Source organism: Camellia sinensis, chromosome 10 (assembly GCF_055761805.1).
Source record: "Camellia sinensis isolate YWXY chromosome 10, ASM5576180v1, whole genome shotgun sequence".
In the NCBI taxonomy this organism is placed as follows: Eukaryota; Viridiplantae; Streptophyta; class Magnoliopsida; order Ericales; family Theaceae; genus Camellia; species Camellia sinensis.
The window spans coordinates 150000521-150027426 of NC_138970.1; the positions used below are offsets into that span (position 1 = coordinate 150000521).

A 26906-nucleotide genomic window follows, 5' to 3' on the forward strand; every position below is an offset into this window, starting at 1 on the left:
ATAAGACGGTGCACCCCAGATCGTTCAAGGTGGGTGATTGGGTCTTGAGGAAAGTTATGGGCAATACCCTGGTGCCAGGAGAAGACAAGCTAGGTGCAAATTGGGAAGGACCCTACAAGGTAACCGGTCTGGCGGGCAAGGGGGCATACCACTTGGAGGATTTGGATGGTAGAGCAATCCCGCGGCCATGGAATGCGGCCAATCTCAAACTGTACTATTTCTAGTTTTTGTTTTCTTTTTGTGCAAATGAATTTTTTGCCTTACACTTCAGAATGTAATTCTTTTTGTCAACATATAGAAGTGTCTTCTTTGCCTTAGCATTTTGATTGATTTTTTTGAACACTTGAGATTCTAACCGAGATGATTTACTCCGGTTGAAAGAGTTGATGTTTTGTTCAACTTTAGTATTCTCAACCGAGATGAGTTACTCCGGTTGAAGGAGTTGATGGTTTCAACTCAGGGATTCTAACCGAGATGAGTTACTCCGGTTAAAGGAGTTGATGGTTTCAACTCAGGGATTCCAACCGAGATGAGTTACTCCGGTTGAAGAAGTTGATGGTTTGTTCAACTCAGAGATTCCAACCGAGATGAGTTACTCCGGTTGAAGGAGTTGATGGTTCAACTCAGGGATTCCAACCGAGATGAGTTACTTCGGTTGAAGGAGTTGCTGGTTTGTTCGACTCAGAGATTCCAACCGAGATGCCCTACTCCGGTTGAGGGAGTAGATGTTTTGTTCAGTTCAGGCATGCTCAACCATGATGGTTTAGTCCGGTTGAAAGAATTAGTGATTTGTTCAACTTTGTTGTTCCCATCGAGATGTTTATTCCGGTTGAAGAATTTCCTCAATTTTGCTAAATTTATCAAGATGTTAACTCCGGTCAAGCTAGTTGGTGATTTGTGCAACTTAGTGATTTAAACCGAGATGTTTTGCTGAAGATAGAGTTCGAGAAAACCGTGCAAATACTTGATGAAATTAAAGCTTTTCATTGATAGAAAGTTAATACAAAAGGAGGGGCAGAGAGCCCGGTTACATGTGCAAAGCAAAAAAAAAGCAATAGAAAAAAGAAAACTAAGCTAAGGGGGAGAGATTGGTGAATTCATCATCCGGAGTTGTCTCCAAGTTCACTGCTGGAGATCGGTCTTCAACACCGGGCTTAGTTCGGCCGGGTTGCTCCTGTTCTGGTTGCTCCTCTCCGTCAGTATCTTCCCCGGCCTCTTCCTCTTCAAGCCTTTCCTCGGCCTCAGCCTGCAATGCACTAAAGACGTCATTGACATATGGCACGAGGTAGGCCGGCAGGAAAACAGGCGGCGGGGTGGCAAAGATGTCAGTATCAGGACCCTGACCGAGATGCTCGCAGGCAGACTTCCAACCCGCTTTGAAGTAGATGTCTTGGGTAGCGAAAACCTGCTTCTTGTAGCTTTCCTCGGCTTCTAGGAAGCCGGCGTTGTTTGCATCTCGGCAGTCCTTCTTCCTTGACTTTTTCAGAGCGTCCAGCTCGGCCTGGAGCTCATCGCGCTTCTTCTCGGCCTCGTCAAGCTGACCGTGCAACCTGTTGTTGTCAGCATTGGCGATTTGGAGAGATACTTTTGCCCAGCGAAGCTCGGCTTGGAGGCTCTGGACTTGGCTGGCTGTGTCATTTGCCTTTTGCCGAAGTCTGTGGATGCGTTCCATTACCAGGTGCTGCTTTTGGATAGCCTGCGAGAAACGAATTTGATTAGTGAAGGAACCGGGCAAACACTTGTAAAATTTCAGTGGAAGTTGGATCCTTACCCTGGTCATGGATTTCACTGCTGATTTCACCAACCGGGTGTCAGGGACGTGATCGCTGCCAACCACGTCACTTGGCAGCAAGAGAGCTTTCGAGAGGTCAAAGGCCAACAAGTGCTCCTTATCCCCTTGACAGAAGCATTTGCCGGGATATCTTGGCCCCGGTGCTTGAGCTGCGGCCGCCATGGTGGAATGGGATCAGCAGTGTTGGTGGGCTGCTCGGTTGTTAGCTCGGCAACCAGCTCGGCAGTTGGATCTGTGCGAGGTCTTTTGCCTGCCCGGCGGGGTTGGCTGGATTGCCCGGCAGCTAGAGATGCCAGGGCAACCACGGTTGCTGGATTGACCAGCAGCATGAGACGAGGGAGAAATGCTTGGTATTTCGGCGGATGTGGCTGTGAGGAGATTCTTAATGCGGCTTCTTTTAGCCATCTCTTGTTCCTCGGTCAGCCAGATTAGCAGAACGTCTGGCAGATTTGGGTCTGGAGGAGGAGTTGGAGCGCGGAGAAAGTCTGTAACTTTACTCCAGCGTGGAGCTGAGTATCTGTAGGTTGGAGTGTAACCGAGCAGCTCGTTGCAATCTCGGTGGCGACAGCGGAACACGGTCCGAATTACCTCTACGTTGGGAAATTGGTAGTTGGCTTGCAAGGCTTGGATTGCTGCAAAAGAAACAAGAAAACTGGTTAATTACAGAATAAAGAAGGTAGGCTGACCGAGCAAGTTTGAGCGGCTTACATGTGGAACCGAAGTTCTTGCTTATAAACCAGCCCGGTACGTCGGCTGTTTCGTAATTGCCCGACACCCAGAAAAATCGTCGTCATGCAAGTCTTTATCCGGGGTATCGGTTACAATTTCTCCTTGCCCGGTCTGATTTTCAAATAATAGGCTAGGTCGTCACCGGTGTGACCCATCGTATATTGCCTTAATATCTCGGCTAAACCTAAGTTGGTGCCTAGCCGGTTGTTCAGTTTATGGACGCCGTTGATAATTCGGTAAGTGTTGGTGGACACTTGTGTGGGTGCCAGCTCGGTGCGGCGGAGGAACTCAGTGATAAGTGGGTTGAGTGGGAAGCGGAGGCCTTCTTCGATGATAGATAGCACGGTGAAGGGGCATTGTTTTGATTTGCCCCAAGGCATTGTTTGCTCTTCTGCAAGCTCAAGGTGGACGTCGGCCGGGATGCCGTACTCCTCCCTGAACACGGCCAAGGTAGCCGGAGTATCTACGAGGAAGCGGAATTTCCCCATTTACGACCGGCTGAATTGGCTCGGCTGTGGTTTGGCACTGTCAGGTGATTTGTGGCTGCTCGGTCTTTGGGTGCCTCAGGAATGGTCAGTGGTCCCCTTGGACTCTGCAGGAAAAGGAGGGCAAGTGTAAGAGGGAGCGCGGTAGCGCAAAGCGAGCTTGACTTTAGCTCGGTCGTCTAGAGTGCCAAACCACCTCGGTCGTAGAGGCTAACCAAGGAGCTCGGCCGCCCAAGCAGACCAGATTTTAGCCCGGTTGAGCGGCCAAGACCTTTGTTATCCCGGTTCTTGCTACGGTTAAGTCTAACAGGTTATTTGCTCGGTCGGGATGATTTTTTGGATCAAACGAAGACCTGGAGCCCGGTCCGCCCCAGTTCTTCGAAGTTCATCAGCGAAAATGAAGAACACCATGAACAGTGGGAGGTTTGGGACGATTTCTATGGCCTATGTCCTAAGAACTACGTTTTATTGCCCTATTGTGTGAAATATCTAGGAAAATAACAATAACAAGGGTTGGAGGGCTTACCAATATGGAGCAGTGGCTGCTTCTTCTTCCAGCGCGAGTTCAGGAACGGCAGAGGAGAGGCAAGAGCTCTGGGTTGCTTGGAATGACAGTGAGTCAGTAAGAGCTCAAGGAAGATGAGGGGGGGAATGTTTATAGAGGAGACGAGACCGCCCAAATTCAAATTCTGGCAAGACGGCGGGTTGGCTGCTCGAGAACCAATGGCGGCCCGCCACGTGTCCCCATTTTATGACGACGTCAGAACTGAAGAGACAAGTTGAAGAGTTGAGTCAACCGGGCTACTTTTGAAGAAGAGGACGTCAACCGAGGAGTATAATCGGACAAGTTTGCAGACAGGAATGTCAACTAGCCCGGTCGCCATTTCGCATTCTGAGGACCGAGGAAGTGTTATCCCGGTCGAAATAAGTAATCCCAGTCACGCTTTTGCGGATGGAATTAAGGGGCAATTGAGAGGGAGATTTATGATCTGAGATTGGGCCGTGACGTTAGCCGGACAGATTTGGGCCGATGTATTGGGCTCCAAGATCAGACCGTGATATTTCTCGGTAATGGCAAAGCCCATGTGGAACCGAGTTATCCAATCTCAGTTCCGCGAAGGCCGGACAGGTGGAGGAACAGTCTAGATGAGGCTCCCCGGCTCACGCGTTGCAAGGTTGTAATGCAAGCACCTTAACCCGGTAGGAAGACCTGTGCTTGGAGCTTGGTCGAGAAGGTCTTTGGCTGACCGGCGTTACCAATCTCCAGCTCAGCATCGCCTGAATATAGTTGAGCACGGCTGGAATTAAGCTCGGTAGTAGGAAACTACGACATCAACTACACTTGGGCATGTTCAGTATGGCCGTTGATAGCAGAGATAATGTTGCCCGGCTGCCGTGCTCCAGCAAGAGTGGGCTGGCAATTGGGTTAGGTGATGTATAGCAAGATTTGTGCTGACAGATAGGATAACAGAGCCACGTGTCGAGAGACCAATGAGAGTAGATTTGGGGCGCAGAAGAGTATATAAGCATGTCTGCGCCCCCCATACGCGATACAGGAACATTTTGTAAGGAAATTCTTACACTCAAACACTCCTCTCTCTCTCTTTATCCTGAGGTGTGCGCTAACTTGATCGTCGGAGGGTTTTTTCGGCCACACACCGCTGGGTAGCTCACCGTTATTTGCTCACAGGTGACCGGATAGAAGCGGAGCTTGGAAGAAAGGAGTGCGGGCTTGCCTGAATATTTGCTCCCCACACAATAGATAATAGAGTAAGCGGGAGCCCAGTAAATAATAACAGAGTAAAGGGGTTTAAATCTACAAAGTCTGCAAAAGTACTGGTTACATGATTTTTCCTCTCGACGAACGCCGATGGCCGCTCAAGCCAAAGACTGAGTAAACAGGGTCCTCACTCGAGCGCAACTTCAATCGCTCGAGCGGTCTGTAAAGTTCTATAAAACTTTGGGAGCATGAATTTTACACTTGAGCTTAGACTTCTTCGCTCGAGCAGAGGTACAAAACAATAGGTGGTCGCTCAAGCGCAACTTCTGTCACTCGAGTGGTGATGCAGAATTCTGAAATTTTCATATTACACTCCCCAGCTTCAAAACTCATTTTTAAGGCAACAAAACATGTTCTTCTAAGCCAAAACTTACGAAAAAACCTATAAATTCATAATATATTATGAGTCAAAAGCCATTTCACAAAATTAAGCCCAAAAGCTTTGTCAATTGTACAAAATCAATATTGGAATGTTAAAAACATAACATGAACATGACATGCATGATATGAACAAGATTCCAAGTCTCCAAATCATGATCAAATGAGATGTTCTACTAAAAAACAGGGTGAATTCTTAAACTAAAACAAAAATATGAACATGCATGAGACAAATTCGTAAACAACATGCTCTAAATGCAATGTAATGCACATGCATGTATGTATACTCTTCTCTTCTACTTCATTAAGCTTAATTCTTGCCTCAATTCACTTAATTCTTTTGAATACTTGTGTTACGTACCCCAATCGCACAACTAAAAGCTTGATTTCTTACCTTAGGTGCTCAATTATGGCTTATACGTAGATGTTTTGAGCTCACAAGTCCATTCTTGAATTTCTCCTCAAAGTCTCTCCAATCCTCAAACTTAGATGTGATTTTCTTGGTTTCACCCTCTCTCTTATGTTTTATGCTCAAAATGGATGAAATTGAGTGTATGTGAAAAGCTTTTTGAGTTAATTAGGCCTTATATAGGCTTATTAAGGAAGCTGAATTAAAATTAGTTTAAGACTAATTAAGTGACATTATTTTATTCTTATTACTTCGTTCTAAATCGAATTTCAATTGAACCTACCATAAATTCTTAAAAATTCCAAATAACACATAAACCAAGTCAATTTCGTGATCAGATACCGATAAGGCCTTTAATTCGCAGAACAGAATAGAAACATAGACAGATATTTCTACGACAGACAGATAGAAACTCAAATATTATATAACACATGCAATTAACTCAAGATTTCATCATAATTGCGCATTAGGCATGCTTAATCATGGATTATAGGCTAATCATAGGCTGGGGTTGTTACAGTATTTCCCCTTTAAAGAGTTTGATCCTCCAAACTCAAATTACCTTTAGTCTGGAAGAATGCTGGATCTAGAGGGAACGAATTAGGGTATTTTTTCATCATATCTTTCTCAATTTCCCAAGTTGCATATATTCCTCCGTGGTTTTTCCAGTCAACTTTCACTAGTGGAACTTCTTTGTTTCGTAGCATTTTGATCATTTGATTGACAATCTGAATTGGTCGTTCTTCATATGTATGGTCATCCTTCAGAAGCACATGAGTTGGTTCAATAACATGATGGGGATCCGGTAAATATTCCAGAAGCATAGAAATATGAAACACATTGTGCATTTGCTCCAAGAGTGGTGGTAAGGCTACTCGATACATCATCGGATTGATTTTCTCAAGAATTTCATATTGCCTAATATATCTTGGTGCGAACTTGTCTTTCACTCCAAATCGTGTCTGACCTTTCATTGGAGTCACTTTTATAAACACATGGTCTCTGACTTTATATTCTTTGTCTCACTTTCGGACATCTGCATAACTCTTTTACTGACTCTATGCAGTTTTCAAACGTTGCTGTATTAGTTTCACTTTCTCAGTTGTCTCTCGGACTGGTTCTAGCCCCAATAACGGTCTATCGTCTACTTCAACCCAACAAATCGGAGAATGACACTTCCTACCATACAGAGCTTCATAAGGAGCCATACCGATGTTTGAATAGTAGTTGTTATTGTACACAAATTTAGCCAAAGGTAGATGAGTCTCCTAATTTCCTTAGAAGTCTAACACACACATCCGTAACATGTCTTACAATGTTTGAATAGTCCATTCAGATTGGCCGTCTGTTTGTGGGTGATAAGCACTGTTTAGTTTCTATTCAGTCCCTAAAGCCTATTGCAAACTCTGCTAGAATCTTGAAGTGAACTTAGGATCTCTGTCAAATACTATGGAAACTGGAACTCCATGTAATTTCACAATCTCATTTACATATAAATTAGCCAACTTATCCGCATTATACAAAGATTTGACAGGCAAAAAGTGGGCAAATTTAGTTAAACGATTCACAATGACCTATTTAGAATCCATACCTCGAGAGGAGCGAGACAGTCCAACAACAAAATCCATCGTAATATGCTCTCATTTCCATTTCGGTATTAGGAGTGGTTAAAGTAGACTAGCGGGTCGTTGATGTTCGGCTTTCATTAGTTGGCAATGCAAACATTTAGCTACGAAGTCAGCAATACTCTTCTTCATTCCAGGTCATCAGAAATTTTGTTTCAGATCTTTGTACATTTTCATATTACCCAGATGCACAACAAATTTCGAATTGTGAGCCTCAGTCATAACACGTGGTCTTAGGTCAGAATAATTCGGTACACAAAGTCTATCTTGAAATTTCAGCACACTGTTCTCAAATACAAATCCCGGCCTCGGTTTTGTGCTAATTTCATTCACAATTGTCTTCAGGAATTCATCTTCAAGTTGTTTCTCTCTGATCTCTTCAATAATTGCAGGCTGGGCAGATGTGGCAACTATGAGTCCACCCTTTTCACGTAACACAATTTCAATCTCATTTCTCTCCAAGTCACATAACAATTCCTTTCGATTGGTGAGCAAACATGACAAATTCCCAATAGATTTTCAACTCAAAGCATCTGCCACTGTATTTGCTTTCCCCAGATGGTACAGAATTTGCAAGTCATAATCTTTGATCAATTCGAGCCATCGTCTTTGTCTCATATTCAATCCCTTCTGAGTAAAGAAATATTTCAAGCTTTTATGGTTAGTATATACTTCACAAGTCACTCTATATAAATAATGGCGCCAGATTTTTAAAACAAAAACCACAGCTACGAGTTCAAGGTCATGAGTAGGATAATTCTTCTCATGTGGCCGAAGTTATCGTGAAGCATATGCAATTACCTTCCCATTCTGCATTAACACACACTACAAGCCTTTGTTTGAAGCATCACTGTAAATCTGAAACTCATCTGTACTATTAGGTAAAGTCAAAATTGGCGCAATCATTAATCTAGTCTTTAACTCTTGGAAAACAGATTCTCTTTGGTCATTCCAATCAAATGGCATATTTTTCTGTGTTAGCTATGTCAAAAGCATAACAAGTTTGGAGAAGTCCTTCACAAATCTGCGGTAGTAACATGCAAGCCCTAAAAAGCTTCTGACTTCGGATACGTTAGTTGGTCTTGGCCAATCCACAATAGCTTCAATTTTCTGTAGGTCAACAGAGATGCCCTCTTTATTGATTACATGCCCCGGAAATGTTGCACAATCATGCCAAAACTCGCATTTGGACAGTTTTGCATATAATTTATTTTCTCTCAAGGTCTGTAAGGCAATTCTCAGATGATATTCATATTTTTCTCTGCCTTTGGAATAGATCAAAATATCATCAATAAACACAACTATAAATTCATCAAGAAATTGTTTTAACACCCTATTCATTAAGTCCATGAATGCTGCAGGTGCATTAGTTACCCTAAACGGCATTACCAAAAACTCATAGCGCCTATATCTAGTCCAGAAAACGGTTTTCTCTATGTCTTCTGCCTTAACTTTCAATTGGTGGTATCCGGATCGAAGATCAATTTTGGAAAACACCTGGGCTCCTTGGAGTTAGTCAAACAAATCATCTATTCGGGGTAGTGGATATTTATTCTTGATAGTTACTTTGTTCAATTCCCGATAATCAATATATAGTCTTAAAGACCCATCTTTCTTTTTAACAAACAGAACTGGAGCACCCCAAGGTGATGTACTCGGTCAGATAAACTTCTTGTCTAGTAGTTCTTGAAGTTGGACCTTCACTTCTTTCAATTCAGAGGTTGATATTCGGTATGGGGCTTTAGAAATCAGTTGTGTTCCAGGTACAACATTAATAGTAAACTCAATTTCCCTATCAATTAAGTCTCCGAGCAAATCATTTGGAAACACATCGGGAAATTTATTCACTATAGGGATGTTCTCTACGTTGGGGCTATTAGAAGTTACATTCAAAACGCAACACAAGTAACCCAGGCACCCTTTTCTTAACAATTTTCTGGCTTTCACAAAAGAAATCAAGTACGGCGGAGAAATTACCCCATTCCCAACAAATACAAACTCAAGTATACTAAGTGGTCGAAACACGACAGTTTTATTCACACAATCAATAGTTGCACAATACTTCGTCAACCAATCCATACTAAGTATATAGTCAAAATGATCAATACCCAATGGCAACAAATCAGCATACAATGTCATATCACCAATCACAATATCACATATTGGATAAACATACGTGCATACCATTGAACCTCCAGGTGGTATAGACACAGATAGTAAATAATTCATAAGTTCTAATGGTCTAGTCAAGTTTTGTGAGAAAGCATGTGATACAAAAGAATGGGTGGATCCAGAATCAATCAGTACATGTGCATTTTGGGCACAGATGAGAATTATACCTGACACCACAACTTCGGTATTCTGCACATCACCAGGCACTAGTGCGAAAACTCAGCCTTGTCTTAAAGTTTCTCTCATAGTGTTAGCTCTCGTATTTGTTCTAGATACAGAAGCAAATTCGGCTGAACTTGTAGCAGAACAGTTGGCATTATCAGGCAAAAGTGGACAATCTTTTACTACATGGCTTGTCTTGCCACATCGGAAACATGCACCGGATGCACGGTAACACACACTCCTATGCTTCCTTCCATAATCAGGACAAACTGGAATAAACTCACTATTCTGACTTGAGCTACTTGCAGACCCCGTGTTTTGCTTTTTGTTTACAAAAGGGTGACCTTTTCTGAAACTGTACCCAGACCTCTTATCTCTCAATTTTGTTGTTGTTGGGGCCTTAGTTTGTTTTATAGCTGCTAGGTTGCCTTCAGCCACGAAGGCTTTGTCAAGAACATCTACATATTTGGGCAGTTTTAACTCCCTACCCAATCAAAGGCACCCAGATTTAGATCTCCTTCAAATTTTTGGGCTTTCTTGTAGTCCGTGTTAACCATGTGTGGTGCAAATCGGTCAAACTTCGTGAACTTGGCCTCGTACTTTGTTATTGACATATTGCCTTGCTTGAGTTCTTGAAATTTAGAAACTTTTCGGTCTTGAAAGCATTGAGGGAAGTACTTGTCGTAGAAGATCTCTTTGAATTGAACCCATGTCATGTTCCCATTGTCATTTCGGATTAGCAACCACCATCTTCGGGCTTCATCTTTTAAGGTATAGGTGGCCAAAAGAACCTTCTGAGTCTTGGAGTAGGGAAACACTTCGAATAACTTTTCCATTTCAAGTAGCCATGACTCGGCTTTCAACGGCTCAATTCCATCCAAGAAAATCGGTGGCTTTATCTTATTGAATTTCTGAGTCAAACTGATGATATCATTGTTTACCGGTTCTGCTTGGACCGGAGGAGGTGAATGAGGCAAAGGTTGTTGCCTCAAAGATTCTGTTAAGGTTGTAAGCATTTGTTTCATTCGGCTCATTCGGGCTTCGGAAGATTCTATTGCATCACTACTTCTTGTATTTTCCATGTTGCTATAGGTAAACAAGGCAATAATAAACATATGAATAATCTTGTTCACAGTGTTCAGAGTATTTAGTTTCGGTTCATTCTTTTTAATTTCATATGTTCATATTCAGATTCAGTTTTCACATTTACAGAAATTAACACACACTCACACATGTTGATGAAATGTCCCTAATTCTTTTTTAGGACATCCTATAGCTCATATGGACTCGTGGGTACGGTATAACTCGTGCTCTGATACCACTCTGTCATGACCCAAACCTGCTTCTATAGGTTTAGCGTTGTAACTAGCCAGTAATCCTGAGATTACCAAAGGCCTCTAAATAGATTAACACATAATAAAGGGTTGCAGAAACAGATATATGAAACACACATAGTCCATTGAGCTGTGCAGACATACATGGGACAGGAATTTAAAATTTTAATCACACACACACGTGACAACATATTAACAAAGTCTTGTGTCACTATCACATGTACACATAGTCAAACTGAGACTTAGCCTGAGAAACAGTCATACAAAAACTTGTTTAAACCAAACAAAGAAAGTAGATGACTTATACATAATTCACAAACTCGACCGTCAACCTTCTCGAGAACTTCCTCGGGAAGCACAGTGTTAGCCGATATAAATGAATGATGTCTTATATCAGATTCAGAAAGCAGATTCATTTTTATTTCAAAAATAGAAGCAGATTAACATTCGTATTCTTGTTCAAATCATATACAGAAATCAAGGTTCATGCTTAATCATACGTGGTATATCCGCTAGCGCTAACAGAACAGATGTAGAACAGATATAGAACAAATACAAAACAGATGGTGGTTATAAGTAACCAGTTCCATAAAGGAACCTCCGGATCCGGGTAACAGATAATAGATATGCTGAGCTCTATAACGGAGCCTCTAGTATGGGTGACAGATAACAAACATGCTAAGTTCCATGATGGAACCTCCAATACCGAGTAACAACTAACAAATATGCTAAGGATGCCACAAATACTTGACAAAAATTGGACAATCATTCATTGTGCTGAACATAACATTTCAGAAACAGATCTTATTTCATCATACAGAAAATAAATAAAGTTGAACATAGCTTTATTAAGTTATTACTTACTGGTGGCTCCAGAAGAAGACAGACAGAGCAGACAGATCGAATAGTTTACAGCTCGTGACCTACACAACAAATAACGGATATACACTAAAACACAAGCTCGGAAAATACTTAACTCATTATGTTTCGTTCTTAGTGTGTTTCTAAGCCTTATCTTCATTATTATGTCTTAATTAAGGCTTAGAAATGCCTAGAATGCAACGAGGATGTTAAGATGTGCTTTGGAACACTTAGCCAAATTTTCAAAAACAGGGTAGTTTACTTGAGCGGTTTGCAAAGTCTGCAAAAGTATTAGTTGCATGATTTTTTCGTTTAACGGACGCTCGATGGTCACTCGAGCCAAAGACTGAGTAAACATGGTCCTCGCTCGAGCACAACTTCGGTCGCTCGAGCGGTCTGCAAAGTTCTATAAAACTTCTGGGAGCATGAATTTTAGACTGAGCTTAGACTTCTTCGCTCGAGCGAAGGTACAAAACAAAGGGTAGTCGCTCAAGAACAATTTCTGTCAGTTGAGCGGTGATGCAGAATTCTAGAATTTCCATATTACACTCCCCAGCTTCAAAACTCAATTTTAAGGCAACAAAACATGTTCTTTTGGGCCAAAACTTACGAAAACACTTATAAATTCATAATATATCATGAGTCAAAAGTCATTTTGCAAAATTAAGCCCAAAAGCTTTGTCAATTGTACAAAATCATGATGCATGATATGAACAAGACATGCATGATATGAACAAGATTCCAAGTCTTCAAATCATGATCAAATGAGATGTTCTACTAAAAAACATGGTGAATTCTTAAACTAAAACCAAGATATGAACATGCATGAGACAAATTCGTAGACAACATGCTTTAAATGCAATGTAATACACATCTCTTCTACTTCATTAAGCTTAATTCTTGCCTCAATTCAATTAATTCTTTTGAATACATGTGTTACGTACCCCAATCACACAACTAAAGGCTTGATTTCTTACCTTAGGTGCTCAATTATGGCTTATGCGTCGATGTTTTGTGCGCACAAGTCCATTCTTCAATTTCTTTTCCAAGTCTCTCCAATCCTCAAACTTAGATGTGATTTTCATAATTTCACCCTCTCCCTCATGTTTTATGCTCAAAATGGATGAAATGGAGTGTATATTAAAAGCTTTTTGAGTTAATTAGGCCTTATATAGGCTCGTTAAGAAAGCTTAATTAAAATTGGTTTAAAACTAATCAAGTAACATTATTTTATTCTAATTAGTACGTTCCAAATCAAATTTCTATTGAACCTACCATAAATTCTTAAAAATTTCAAATAACACATAAATCAAGTCAATTTCGTGATTAGATGCCGATAAGGCTTTCAATTCATAGAACATAACAGAAACATAGACAGATATTTCTACGACAGACAGATAGAAACTCAAATATCATATAACACATGCAATTAACTCAAGATTTCATCTTAATTGCTCATCAGGCATTCTTAATCATGGATTATAGGCTAATCACAAGCTGGGGTTGTTACAGACCCAGTCGAAGTGGACTTGAATTAACTTATTCTGGATATAAGAGTGTATAACTTACTATTTTATCTCTGAAGGAGATAGAGTTGTACGTGGTTATAACTCTTCCATATAATATACATATTATATTTGGAAGAGTAGGATTTAACCGGATGGGTAATCTGTTTTCTCTTTCTCCTAAACTCTATTTTTCTTTTCTCTCCATAAAAACACATAATAGCATTTGTACTGTGAATAGTGTGTGTAGTTCTTTAGTAGTTCGACTCCAATGTTGGAAATTATTTGAAGACATCAATGGAGGCACGTGATTCACTCACATGATCCATAGATTTGATTTGAGCATAAAAGGTATGCCTGAATTATTTTATTTTCACTGTATATTATTTCTTATTTTTCTTACAATTTAGATGAACAAAATCAATTTTTAATTTATTCAACACAATTTGCAGTTCACATGATGGTGCATTGTATTTGTATTGCCTATTTTGCTACTGGGTCAAGCTAATGACAGAACATATTTCAAAATATTTGTTTATAGTTTTAAACTTTTTACAAAAACTTAACATTAAGCTCTCGTTTGGCTAAGATTTTGGAACTAAAAAAAGTACAAAAAGATAAAATAAGTTATATAAGTTAATAAGACAAAATAATACTTTTTACCTATAATCATTACATTTTTTTTTCTCACAAAAGTCAAAAAAAATCCCAAAAAAAAAACCAAACGAGACTGAAAAAATCAGACTAAAAAGGTCTCAGGCTAAAAAAGTTACCTATATTAACCAATGCCAAACGATCCCTGACGACAATCTTATGGGCTTTCCCCAACATTTTCTTTTGTAATAGTGATAGTAGAAAGGAAAATATGATGAAGTATCTGAAACAAAAACTTAAAAAGTAACAAAATCCACACTTTACTTTAAATTTATCATATTATTTTTTATTTTTTAAAAAAAAAAAACTTAAAATATAATGTAAATTTTAATTCTAAAAAATACATGTAATTTTATTTTTTAGTGGTGATACGTTATAACATTCTCTCCTTCTCACTGCCCTCCGGTCCTGAATGAACCTATTTCTAAGTTTCGGATACAACAATAATGTGGTGTTTGTCCTTCGGTCCTGAATGAACCTATTTCTAAGTTTAAAATACAACAATAACGTGGTGTTTGTCTTGAGGGATTGAGCCATGGGATTGGATTAATAGTCCATCCAGTTCGTTGTTTGGTTCAAATTTTTTGCTTTAGACTAATAGTCCCTTCGAACTATTAGTCCCAAATGTATTGGACTATTGTATCCCATGGTGGGTGGAGACATAAATGGAGGGATAAAGGGGGATATGGGAATATGTGGTGAAATGACCATTTTGACCTTCTACTATTTAATTATGTATTATATTTAGTAAAATTCAATAAAATTTAAATGTCTCAATTTAAAAATAAAATAATTTTATCTAATTTTTATTGATGTTTTATTTATTTAAATTTTTTAAATAATTTTTTATAGATATTTTATTGATGTTTTGTTTTAAAATTTTGTTTATATTTTATTTAATTTTATTATTTAAATTTTAATAGATGTTTTATTTAATTAGTATTATTTTTTAAAATAAATTTATTTAAAATTTTAATTAAAAAATAACATATATTTTTATTGATATTTTATATATTTAATTTTTTAAAAATAATTTAATTTAATTTTTTAAAAATGAAATAAAATAAATTTTTATTTAATCTAGTTAAAAATAATTAAAATATTAAAATTATGTTTAATATTGTTATTACTTAGTAAATAATTAAAAGGGGTAAAATAGTCATTTGAGCATTTATCCTTCTCCATAATATCCCAAACAAACATAGAATTTATATCCTATCCAACAAAATAATCATTTCTTAACATCTGCTCTCATGACTAAACAAACCTGTGATACATATCCTATCTAACCAAATAGTCTCAGGACTATGAATTCCAGGATTACAATTCGATGGATTCTAATCCCCTCTTATTCAGTCCGTCCAAAAAAACACACGCTAAGAAGAAGAAAATTATTCGTAAATATATTTTTATATGGAAAATTCATATATGAAATGGTGTGTCAATAATTTTTTTGAAAAAAGATTAAAAGCTCTAAAAGGTGGGATCTACCAGGTGATGTGATTTTTTTGTTAACTTTCATTCTTTTTTTCTTTTTTTTCTTTTTTTTTCGCTTTGCCATATCATTAGAGTTCAAATTAGAGCTCTATATTTAGAACTCTATATCGTTTTCTAATTATTTTTTTTTTAAAATTATAGATCATAATAATAAATATTTTAATTTAAAATAAAAGAATTCTAAAAGGTCATCATTTGAAAAAGAAAATTCTGCATATTCTCAATAGAATTTACCACCTAGAGTAACTCTGCCTGTCTCATTCAAAAAATGATATCACGGTTGGGGGGGAAAATGTAAAGGAGGTCAATCTAAAGGTGGATGCTGAAGGGATGCCACGTTGCTGCAATCTTTTATTTATTTTTATTTTTATTTTTATTTTTATTTTGTGATTTCAACTATACAAAACCCTTTATATATGAAGATGTTTTATATTGAGAGAAAAGAAAAGAGAAAATAATCCATCAGTGGATAGTTGAATTTTTTTTTTTCCAAATTCATGCTAAAATTTATAAGTGCTAATTATTAAAATTATAATTATTTTTAATTATATAATTATTGAAAATTAAAATTATATAATTATAATTATTTGCATGAATATATAATTATTTTTGAAAATCAAACCTAATTTGTAATTTTCCCAAGAGAAAACAATGCGTATCACAGTATTTAGAAAAATTTCTATGACAATCACTATAATTTTGGCACTTTGTGGGTTACCATGATTCAAATGGTAAAAATCATAATCATTGTTACACCAAATTAGATATCACCTTGAACGTTTATTGAAAGCAAAATAATTATATTTCTAAAAGAGCATTGTTATTTAAGACTTCAGTGAAGTGATAATTAATTAGGATATTAAACACAACACTCTCTCTCATATACTCTCTAAGGCCAAGTTTGACAAGATTGAAAAAAGATAAAAAGTCAAAAAGTCACTATCCTATTTAAGTCACATCATCTTATTTAAGTCACATCACCTCTCTAACACATCACTTCAAACCCAATCCATATTTTATAAAAAGTCAAAAAGTGCACTTGTTTAGTCTTCCCAAACTAGGCCTAAATATCAACCAATGATAACACTGGCCCCGTTTGGTGTAGCTGTTAAACCAGCTTATAGATTATAGCTTAACAGATTATAGATTATGACTTTAATCAGAAGTTGTTAATCTGTTTGGTGTAACTGTTGGATTATAGATTTAAGTTACTGAGTAGTGTTTGTTAAATAAGCTGTGAAATAGCTTTTTCAATTAATTTTTATTTTTTGTTTGTCTACATTTCTCATAAAAAAAAAATAATAATAATCTATAGTCCATTTAGGTCTTTTTCTATTTTTAAAAAAATAAAAAAATAAAAAAATTTAAGAGTATAACCAAAAATTAACATGTCCATAGCAGAAGTTGATAATCAGAAGCAAAGGGTGAACAGCTTCTCAGAATCAGCTTTTTTGAGTTAAAATAAGCTGTTAGAATCAGAAGGTGTTTGAAATAAGTTTAACCAAACAGTCCAAAACAACTTTTTTAAAGTTAAAAGTCATAAGTTAGCTCTGAAAAGCTGAAACAAACACCCCCTATATATCACTTAATTTAAAAAATGAATTTATAAAATGGACTTGTATATTTTCCTTTCTAAAATCAAATTTAACTTTTTTACAATTCTCGGTGTTTGAGTTTGCCTTTTTGGTTTTTTTTTTTTTTTTTAGTGAATCTTTTTTTAAAAAAATTTAAAAACTTTAGATGTTTGGATTCTATTTGACCAGACAAACTGAAAAAATAAAAATATATATTAAACATTTTGAAAAAAAAATTAATAAAGGACAAAAAGAAAACAACTATTTTTGGCTTTTTTTTGTTTTTGTTTTGGAAGTTTTTTTTGTTACTTTTTAGATTCGTCAACACAAAAGGAATTGAAAAAGAAAAAAAAAAATTGACATAATTTATAAAAAAAAATCACTAAAAATAAAAAATATTTGAAAAAAAAAAGACTTTTATATAAGTTTCCAAACATGTTACTAGCAATTTTTTTTTTTTTAATTGGTACTTGCATGGTGTGTTTGAGAGGGTGAAAATATGTAATAAGAGTGAATGGTATAGAAATAAGAGTGGTAATGATAATTTAATAGACTGTTAATAAAGAGCGTAAAATATCAAAACAGTTATAATTTCAAGGGCAAATTACAAACACCCCCTCGAGATTTGGTAAAAATACAGATTCCTCTTGAGGTTTGAGAAATTATAAATTGCCTCCTGAAGGTCAAATTTGCGTAACAAATTAGGGGGGAATCTGTATGAAAATAAAAACCTCAGGAGGCAATTTGTTATGGAAATATAAACCTCATGAGACAATTTGTAATTTCTCAAATCTCAAGGGGGAATTTGTATTTTCACCAAACCTCGAGGGGTGTTTGTAATTTGTCCTAATTTCAAAGTATATTTTACACCTATCAAAATAATTTCACATATCGTCATATATTTTAAATTAGTAGGTGACCCGTGCGATGTATGGAAATTTATTTTTAAAATAAAAAATTAATTTTATGTCTTAATATTTTACGTGTAGAAAATTTTAACAATTGAAAGTCAAATACAAACAGATTTGCTAATAGTTGGTATGTAAAATAGGTTCATAAAAACAATTTCTTTCAAAAATATTTTTGAAAAAAACAAGAAAGAAGATGTATTCTCAACCTGAAATCAAATCATTATTTATTTTAATCAAACTTATCAAAAATTATGAATTATACTTGTATTAAAATATATATTTTTTTAAAAAATAAAAACAACGGCAAATTCTATAATATACAAATTATAACTTGGTTATAACACATGGTGTATTATTTTGGTTATTCATTGAAAAGGTCTTTATTAATTTATTATATTTTTTATTATGTCTAAAGTGGTGTATCGAATATTTAATTATGTTTCAAGTGATATTTGATTATGATCTATTATAATCCTTTTCTATGACAATATCTAAGTATTTTATTACACGAAAAAAGTGTTTAAGGTGGGTTGACTCAAAAGTAAAATTTAGGCTTATATCAGTCAGATCGTAAAAGTTATTTACATTAATATATAAAAAATTATAAATTCAAATCATAAACAGTGTCTTCAAAGGGAATTAGGCACAAAATCTCTATAACCTTAATAATTTCAATTCTCAAAAGGGTTCTGATTAATTATGTGATACGTCATAATAATCGCAAAATTTTTATTCCAGCCAAATTATTTTTACATACATTTTCTGGCAGAGCTCATGAAGGTGCATTATCAATAATACTATAAATTAAAAATTTTAATTTAAAAATTATTCAAGAAACATTAATAGGTGCCTTAAATATAGACAATCATTTTCAATGAATTATTATTCTTTAAAATAATACTCTACACTATTTATCAATTGGTATTTGTCAATTTAACAAAAAAATTGAATTCTATTATTTTAATCAATCAATATCAAGTTGAACGTTACACGTATATATAAATCAATTCCAAGAATATGATATATGGCAGAAAATCACAATGGAGTTAACTTTAATTAATGTAATGATATTTTGTATTATAATATATGTTAAAAAAGAATAAATTAATTTAAATTTAAATTTAAATTTAAATTATTTATTTTAATAATCTTAGCCTTGTTGTTCTATAAAAGTTTTAGTTGAATACTTATAATATAATATAATAAATTTAGTTCAATTATTTGTTTATTTTGGTAATATTAGTTCTATTGTGCTATAAAATGTAATTATCATATAATGACTTTATATGATATATATATATATATATATATTAAATTATAAGGTAGTAAAATAAGCATTTATTTAGATATTAAAAATAATAGATAAATTAGAAAGAGAGTTAGTAATATAAAACTAAAATGATTCTAATTATTTAATTTTATATTCATTTGGAAAATAAAAATATATAGAAAAATAACTACACAAAATTTATTTAAAAGATTAAATATAAATATGTTGTAATTGGATTAAGAAGAAATCCATAAATGAAATATGTAGAGTATTATTTTTTTTTAATATTCTTTTTGAATTATTCATATATATTGTATATAAGTATATAAAATTTAAATTAAATATAAATATTTTGTAATAAATAATTTCATGTTAAGTAAAAAATTAAATATAAATTAATATTAAGACATCAATAAGATAGGAAATAAAAAATAAAAAATAAAATTAATTTGATCCGTTCGATGTACATAATTAAACACATTCTTATTTATTTGTTTGTATATCGAGATAATTTTTTTGCAAATATCATAATAATTAAATTAAAATATCAACTATATAGAATAAATTTGACAACGAAAAAACTAAATATACGATAAAAATATGTGAAAAATAAGTATTATCAAATAGAATCTATATGAAATTAATTATTATAATTGAAATTGAATTTGTGTAGAACTTTATAGGTAAATGAAAAATGCATGTTGATGTGACTTTTTTAAAAAAAAAAAATTATAATGTGCCACTTAAACAAACAAAAAATACTACTTTTAATAATAATATATATATATATATATATGATTATTATTATTATTTGGCATGAAGTTTTAGAAGTTGAGTCAAATGAGAAGTTTGAGTCAAATGATGAGTTTGTAAGAACATAAAGTTTGGTCTAAATCATGGGATGGGCGAAAATTATTTAGTGATTCAGAATTATATATATTTAATTTCTTATGGTGGATTGCTTAGAATAAATAGGATTTACAGTCCCATCTCAGAATAAATAGGATTTACAAAAAATTGATTAAAATATGAAAAACAAATTCACTATACATAAACAACAATTCATTTAAAAATATTTTTTTAAAAATCAAACCAAACGGAGTTTCTCTAAAAAAAATTCTTTCAATATTATTTGTTATTAATAGAATATTTTTTTCAATCTATATACTCAATAGAATATTTTTATAATTAACCAAACAGTTGAAAGTCAAAAAAAAATACAAATTAATGGTAAAATTTATAAACTTCAATCATTAAAATCATAATTTTTTTTAATGTATTTGTAATTATTTTTGAATAGTTAGCCTGATTTGTAATTTCGCCTATTTTTTTTTTTCTCTCTAAAAGCCTTGGCACGACACAGGGTAGTAGGGAGGATGAATTAAAATTAGGGTGCAACTCAAGTAGATTCGAGCGGTTAAGAGATTGTCTAAATTTAATTTAAGTTGTATTGAGAGTTATCTAGATTTGCTAAAAAAATTGTAAATTTGAGATTGTCTGCCAAAGCTTGACCCATGTTAAACTTGAATTGCCTGAATTGCCCAAATTATGATGGTGTTTGGGAAGTCTTGAACTTGGGTTTTTTTAAAAATTTTTTCACAAAAAGACAAACTTTTTGCAAAATAAAAAAAAACACATCCAAACAAAATATCACATCCAACCCCATAATCATTTCACTTTTTTTCTCACAAACATCACATCCAACCACAAAAAAACACAACTATCTTCCTAAATACAAAAAAAAAAAATTCAATAATATCCTACAATTAAAAAAACTTACATAAAAACTCACTTCCCAAACACACCCATTACATATAAATTTCAATTTTTTATAGCCCAGCTAGGATAATTAATTTTTTTTATTTATAAAATCATTAATAAAATTAAAATAAATAATTTATATAATGTAAGAGAGATATTTTTACGATGGTCTTTACAATTTCTGAGTGAAAAAAAAAATAAGTAAAATTTTGTATTGTGTTACTTGTGTATATAATATATAATTAATCAATATGATCTAACAATCTAAATTACTTTAATATCATATCATAGTTAATAATTTATATGTACATTTTTTTTTATATATTTATGAAGGTATTGATTTCTACGCAGAATAGATTAAACCAACCACCTGTCAATAAAGAGATGAGAATATCTCAATGCACAAGTTAAAGCATCACAAATAAAAAGCATACTTTAAACCCACAGGTATCAGTGTCCAACTTCCCCTAGAAATCTTACTTTATTGGACTCTATCATTTATAAGGATAACATCTATTACAACTCACACTATTCAGATTAAGATGAATTTCCTCAAGAGTCCAATTTCTATCCAAATAGGTAGGTTGATGTCATCTAGGACTCTAGTCTTCTATCAAAATATATAGGATTCTGACATTATCGCACCATGTCTCGGCAATATCACAACAACATTGGTATCATGGATCGTCCACGTGGTACCTCAGCCAATACCTTGGCCACGTAACGTGACCCTACAAATATATCCCCCCAATTTATATATATAATTCAAGTTTCAAGATGCTCGATTGTTTAGTATTTTTTTTCTAAGCTGGCTCAGATTTAATTTAGACTTTTAAAGTTTTGTCTAAACTTATACCAAATTTAAAAATATTTTGCCAAAATCCTAAACAATTTTGAATTGAGTCGGTCCAAATTGCATAAAAATATTTTGCCAAACTCGTGAAAAAATTTGAATTGAGTCGGTGCAAATTGCATCCTTAATCGCCAGACTCTGACTCATGAGCCCTCCTAGGTTAGCACCATTGCGGGAGTCTATTTTTTCATAGTTGATGAAACCACTGCTTGGTTTCGTTTTAAGAACTTGTTTTCAGAATATTTTTCAAAAACATAAATTAATTTAGCATAAAAATATAAGAAAAATTAAATAATAAAAAAAAGAAGAAAGGAAAACACTTCTCATTTTTATAATTTTTTGAGAAATAAATTTCAATTTTTTGAAAAATCAAAAATATTCATCATTTTTATGTAATTGTTTTTGAAAAATAATTTAAAAATATTTTTAGGTTTGTGAAACTAGATTTTTATTTTTTCAAAAACATTATTTTCAAAATGAAACTAAATAAGGTGATTGTGTTTTTGAATTTTTCTATTTAGATTTCTTGTATTATGTCATTAAAAAAACCTTATCAATTCAAAGGAAGAGTGTTACTCTTGTGCTCCAAGCATAACAGTCTTTACGGTTGTGTGAAATACTGTTTAATTCGTTAGAATCGTTTCATTGATATTAATTTGTTGGTTAATCGTTGATTAATTTGATCTATAAATTTATAATTTGCCTTCAAATCACCTCACCTTACCATAGTTAATACATATATATTTTTTATTTTCAATGAAATATCAAAATAAGAATTAATATGAGAGAAATTTAAGATATATGAAAAATATTACTCCTTTTGTTCCAAAATAATAGTCCATTTTGGGGAGTCTAACTTTTTTTGAAAGTACAATTATTACATTTTAAAAATATTAATTTTTTAAAATTACCCTTTGATAGTATTTTTTTATTTTTGAGAATATCAATTGCCATAATTGTACTTTTTATATTATTAATGAATTTGAAAGAAAAATAATAAATTCATATTATTTTATACTAATTTTGGGACAATAAAAAATGAAATAAGTATTTTGAGACGGAAGGCGTATGTAAAATTAGTTAGTGTTATATATATGAAAAATATTATGTAGATAATTTTTTAAGATTATTCTTCAATTAACTAATAGATTGAAACTACCCAAATCAATGTTTGGTTATAGATAACAAGTTTGTCAATCCATAATCCATAGTTTGATTTTAATTTTATCCTCAAATCACATCAAACAATACTATGCACACCTCTAGCATTCTCGTTGTGAGGTTTTTGTAAGCCTTTTTCATAACTATTTTGATTATTTGAACCATTTATATCATTAGGCTTGCCTAGTATATCATCTACACAAATAAATAATAAGTTAATTAGATATTCGTAACCCATGATTAAAGTTTTAATTGTTTTAAATAATTGTTTTAAAGAAAATTATAAAAATCATGTTAACAATTTTTTAGGATAAATTATCAATATGTCTAACGACTTATTATCCATTAAGTTCTATTGATAAATTTATCAGTTTCTTTTATTTTTATAAATAAATTTACAGTGATAAATTTATCAGTCAAGACCTGTACATAAATAAATCTAATTAATAAAATTGATTGTTAAGTGTCTTTTTTTTAATACATAAATGTAATCTTATTACAGGGTCATAAATATTTAATTAATTTAATTTTTTATATAAATATTTTACTTGATAAATCTTATAATATAAATAATTTAAATTATAAATATTCGGAAATTGAACAATGACTTACGGTACAGTGCACCTTAATTCTAACTCATAAAACTATTTTCTATTTGGAATAAATTTAGGTCTCATTGACAACATTCAATTTTAATTAAAAAATTATTATAAATTATTACATTATTTTTTAAATTTTTTATACATTTTTTCTTAAAAAATTATCATAAATTATTACATTGTTTTTTAAATTTTTTATACATGTTTTCGTAAATAACCAAGATGACTCATCAAAGATTCTTCCCAAAAATCCAAATAGATACAAAAATCCAACGGCCGCTAACCAATATCATCACAAGAACTTCACTCTATCCAACGGTAGTTAGGCCAGCCATCAAAATCACTCAAACAACGACATGTGTAGCCCGCGAAAAAACACCACCGAACCCCAAGGTGTGTGCGCACATCACCCTCACGCGCAATGTAGCACTCACGCTACTTACTGACCAAAACAAAGCTCTCCCATCCTCAAAAGGAAAGGAATGGCCACCCCAACGTTAAAATCGGACTCTCTCTCGTATATAAACTTGCGTTTCCCGGCGAATTCACAATAACATAGACAGAGAGAGCGATTGAACAATGAAACCCTCGTGACCTTTCTCTGATCGATTTTTCGTCAAAATTAAAATTTTCCGTCAAAATTAATGTTAATGTACACTAAACCTAACCCACTAACCTAACCCACTACATCCACCCCACTAAAACCTACCACTACACACCTCCACTACTTCTCACCCACTCCACCTACAACCTCCACTTTACCTACTACCACCACCCACTCTACACCTACTACTCCCAAAACCTCTCTATATATAGGACTTGTAATATACAGATACAAATATCACATACAATACAGAAATACATCAATCTTGTAATATATACATATCAATAATAATACATCAATTTATCTTACATGGTATCAGAGCTATAGGTTAAACTCTTGGTGTTCTTCATCTTCCGGCGGGCGGCAAACTTGCCTTGATCGCCCGCCGGACCTCAACCTATTCTCCTTTTGAACTTGTTGACAGTCGTATCGACAACAGTTCTACAATATTGACGCTTGAGTTCACTACTGGGCATGTCTCAAGCCCATGCACCATCATCTTGCTTCAGCACACCAACATTACCACACACTGCCGTGATCTCCGGCTTAGCCATGGGCATGGAACTCATCTGTTGGGTTTCTGAGTTTGATTTTTTGGGTTCTCTCAATGCCAAGATTTGTGCTGCTTCCACCATGGGTATGGGGGCTGCATACACACACACCCTCCATACACTGTCACCCACTTCTCTTTCTCTCTCTTTAAACCGAGAGACCAAACCAACCTCTCTCTCGGGCTCCCTCTCCCTCGGCTATCTTGCAGCACCACACCACACACTGCCATACTCACACACAAAGCTTGAGACACACAAAAAATTGAGCTACACACACACTGTTTTGAGGGAAACAGTGGCATTTGGTCTCCCTCTCTCGGCAGTTTTTGGTTCTCCAGGCACACACAACACAGATAGCAGCGCACATACACCATATCCAGCACATCACACATAGCTACAAAGGGACTTGGCATCAATCTCTCTCAAGGGCTTCTTGGAGACAGATGATACACACATACGGGTTGCTCTCTCTCTCTCAACAGAGACACACTCTCTCTCTCGGACACACATACACATTCACAAAGAACACAGTCACAAACACACCATACACACGACACACCATACCCACTTCCCTCTCCAATAAAATAATTCTCCACTATCTCATCTGCATATGCATACCCAGCTCACTCTCCACTTGATCACATGGCGTGTCCCCTCTCTTTCTTTTTTTGATTTCCCTTAAATTCTTATTTAACTATTTATTTTTCTCTCTCCATTTATATATTTTATTATCCTCTGTTCCCACTCACCCCCTCAGTCAAGCTCGCCCTCACCTTTCTTTTATTATTTATATGTATATGTTTTACTATCATCTCTTACCCGAGCATTAAACACCAAAAAAAAAAAAAAAAAAAAAAAAAAAAAACATTTCAAATTTGCACAACAACCCATATTTTATTCCTCTCAGGGATCGCCTCGAGCATAATTTTACAAAAAAAAAAAAAAAAAAAAAAAAAAAAAAAAAAAAAAAAAAAAAACAACAACAACAACAACAATCAACCAACCAAAACAGTGGCATTTTTTTCTTCTCTACTCTGCTGCCGGTCTTTTCTTCTTGCCTCCGTCCTGGACGGCCCTTGACCGTGCTGCCTCTGTGCTTTCTCCTCCACTGGGCATGATCACTACTCCCTGCTCCTCCACTGCAGCATATGGCGGACCTCCAAATCGGAACATCACGGTGGCCTTCCGCTTCAGCTCCTTGTTTTCTGCCCTTAGCACGCTCATCTCTGCTCGCGCATCCTTATACATGCGTTGGAGCAGAGCCAGCTGGGAGTTTAACTGCTGCACCTCATTTGTCCTACTCTGTAGCCGGTGCGACAGATTTGTGACCGCCGTCATGGACTCCACACATGCCTTCAAAGTATACTGATTGGCCTCCACATCCGTCTGCACCGCCATTTTTTGCTCCACAGACCGCATCGGAAAGTTCAGCGGAGCAAACCCAGCGGTGTTTGGTTGAGGTTCACTGGCCACCGCACCAGTTCTCTCTCCTGTGGACTCGTTGAGGTCGGGAAAGAGGGTAAGCAGCCCACGGGAAGACGAGGCCATTTTCTGGGCAACAGAGTGTTACAGAATATCTCTCACAAACAGAGTGTTACAGACTATCTCTCTCAGCAAAACGACCTCTCTTTCTCAGCAAAATGAAGAATTTTTCAGAGGTTTCTCTCAATTTCTCTGCCTCAGCCTCAGCCTCCGTTTTCTCTGCCTCAGCCTCAGCCTCTGTCTTATAGCCGAGGCAGCCACGCGCATCGCGCGCCTCTGACGCCAGACAAACGGGCACGCCAGCCAAGGCACTCACGTGCCTCGCCATCATATCTGGCACGCCTTTTGATGCATCGGGCACGCCTTTTGATGGCACGCCTTTTGACAAATTTGGCACACCTTTTGAGGGCACGACTTTTGAGGGCTCGATATCTACATCCATGTATATTTTTTGGGCAGCCTATATACAGTGTCTTCTACACCGGTCAGCTTTATCAATCCCTTTGTTTCAACCTCAAATAGGTTTCTATCTTCACACCTATTTGAGTTTGAGGGGGGGTTATACCAGTATCATGTATAAGTCGCTCATGGCGCACTCCCTAAGTCGCCTCCTCGGTGCACCACCACAGCTTCTACAACGGTCCGACATGACTCCATAAACTGTCTTCTACATCGGTCTGACACGACCACACAGTGTCTTCTACAACGGTCCGACATGACCCCGTAAACTGTCTGCTACAACGGTCCGACATGACCC

General features: G+C 35.0%; 2 protein-coding genes across 2 annotated transcripts; both read right to left on the reverse strand.

Moving 5' to 3' along the window:
- Nucleotides 1-6103: 6103 nt before the first annotated feature.
- LOC114285967 (uncharacterized) lies at nt 6104-6547 on the reverse strand. Its single transcript, XM_082890496.1, has one exon. The coding sequence runs from the start codon at nt 6545-6547 to the stop codon at nt 6104-6106; it is 444 nt and encodes a 147-aa protein (XP_082746622.1).
- A 2310-nt stretch (nt 6548-8857) lies between these two features.
- Nucleotides 8858-10614, reverse strand: LOC114285953 (uncharacterized). Its single transcript, XM_028229041.2, has 3 exons — nt 10112-10614; nt 9647-10016; nt 8858-9559 (listed from the first exon to the last, which is right to left on the reverse strand). Exons 1-3 carry the CDS (start codon nt 10612-10614, stop codon nt 8858-8860), a joined length of 1575 nt encoding a protein of 524 aa, XP_028084842.2.
- Nucleotides 10615-26906: the final 16292 nt, after the last annotated feature.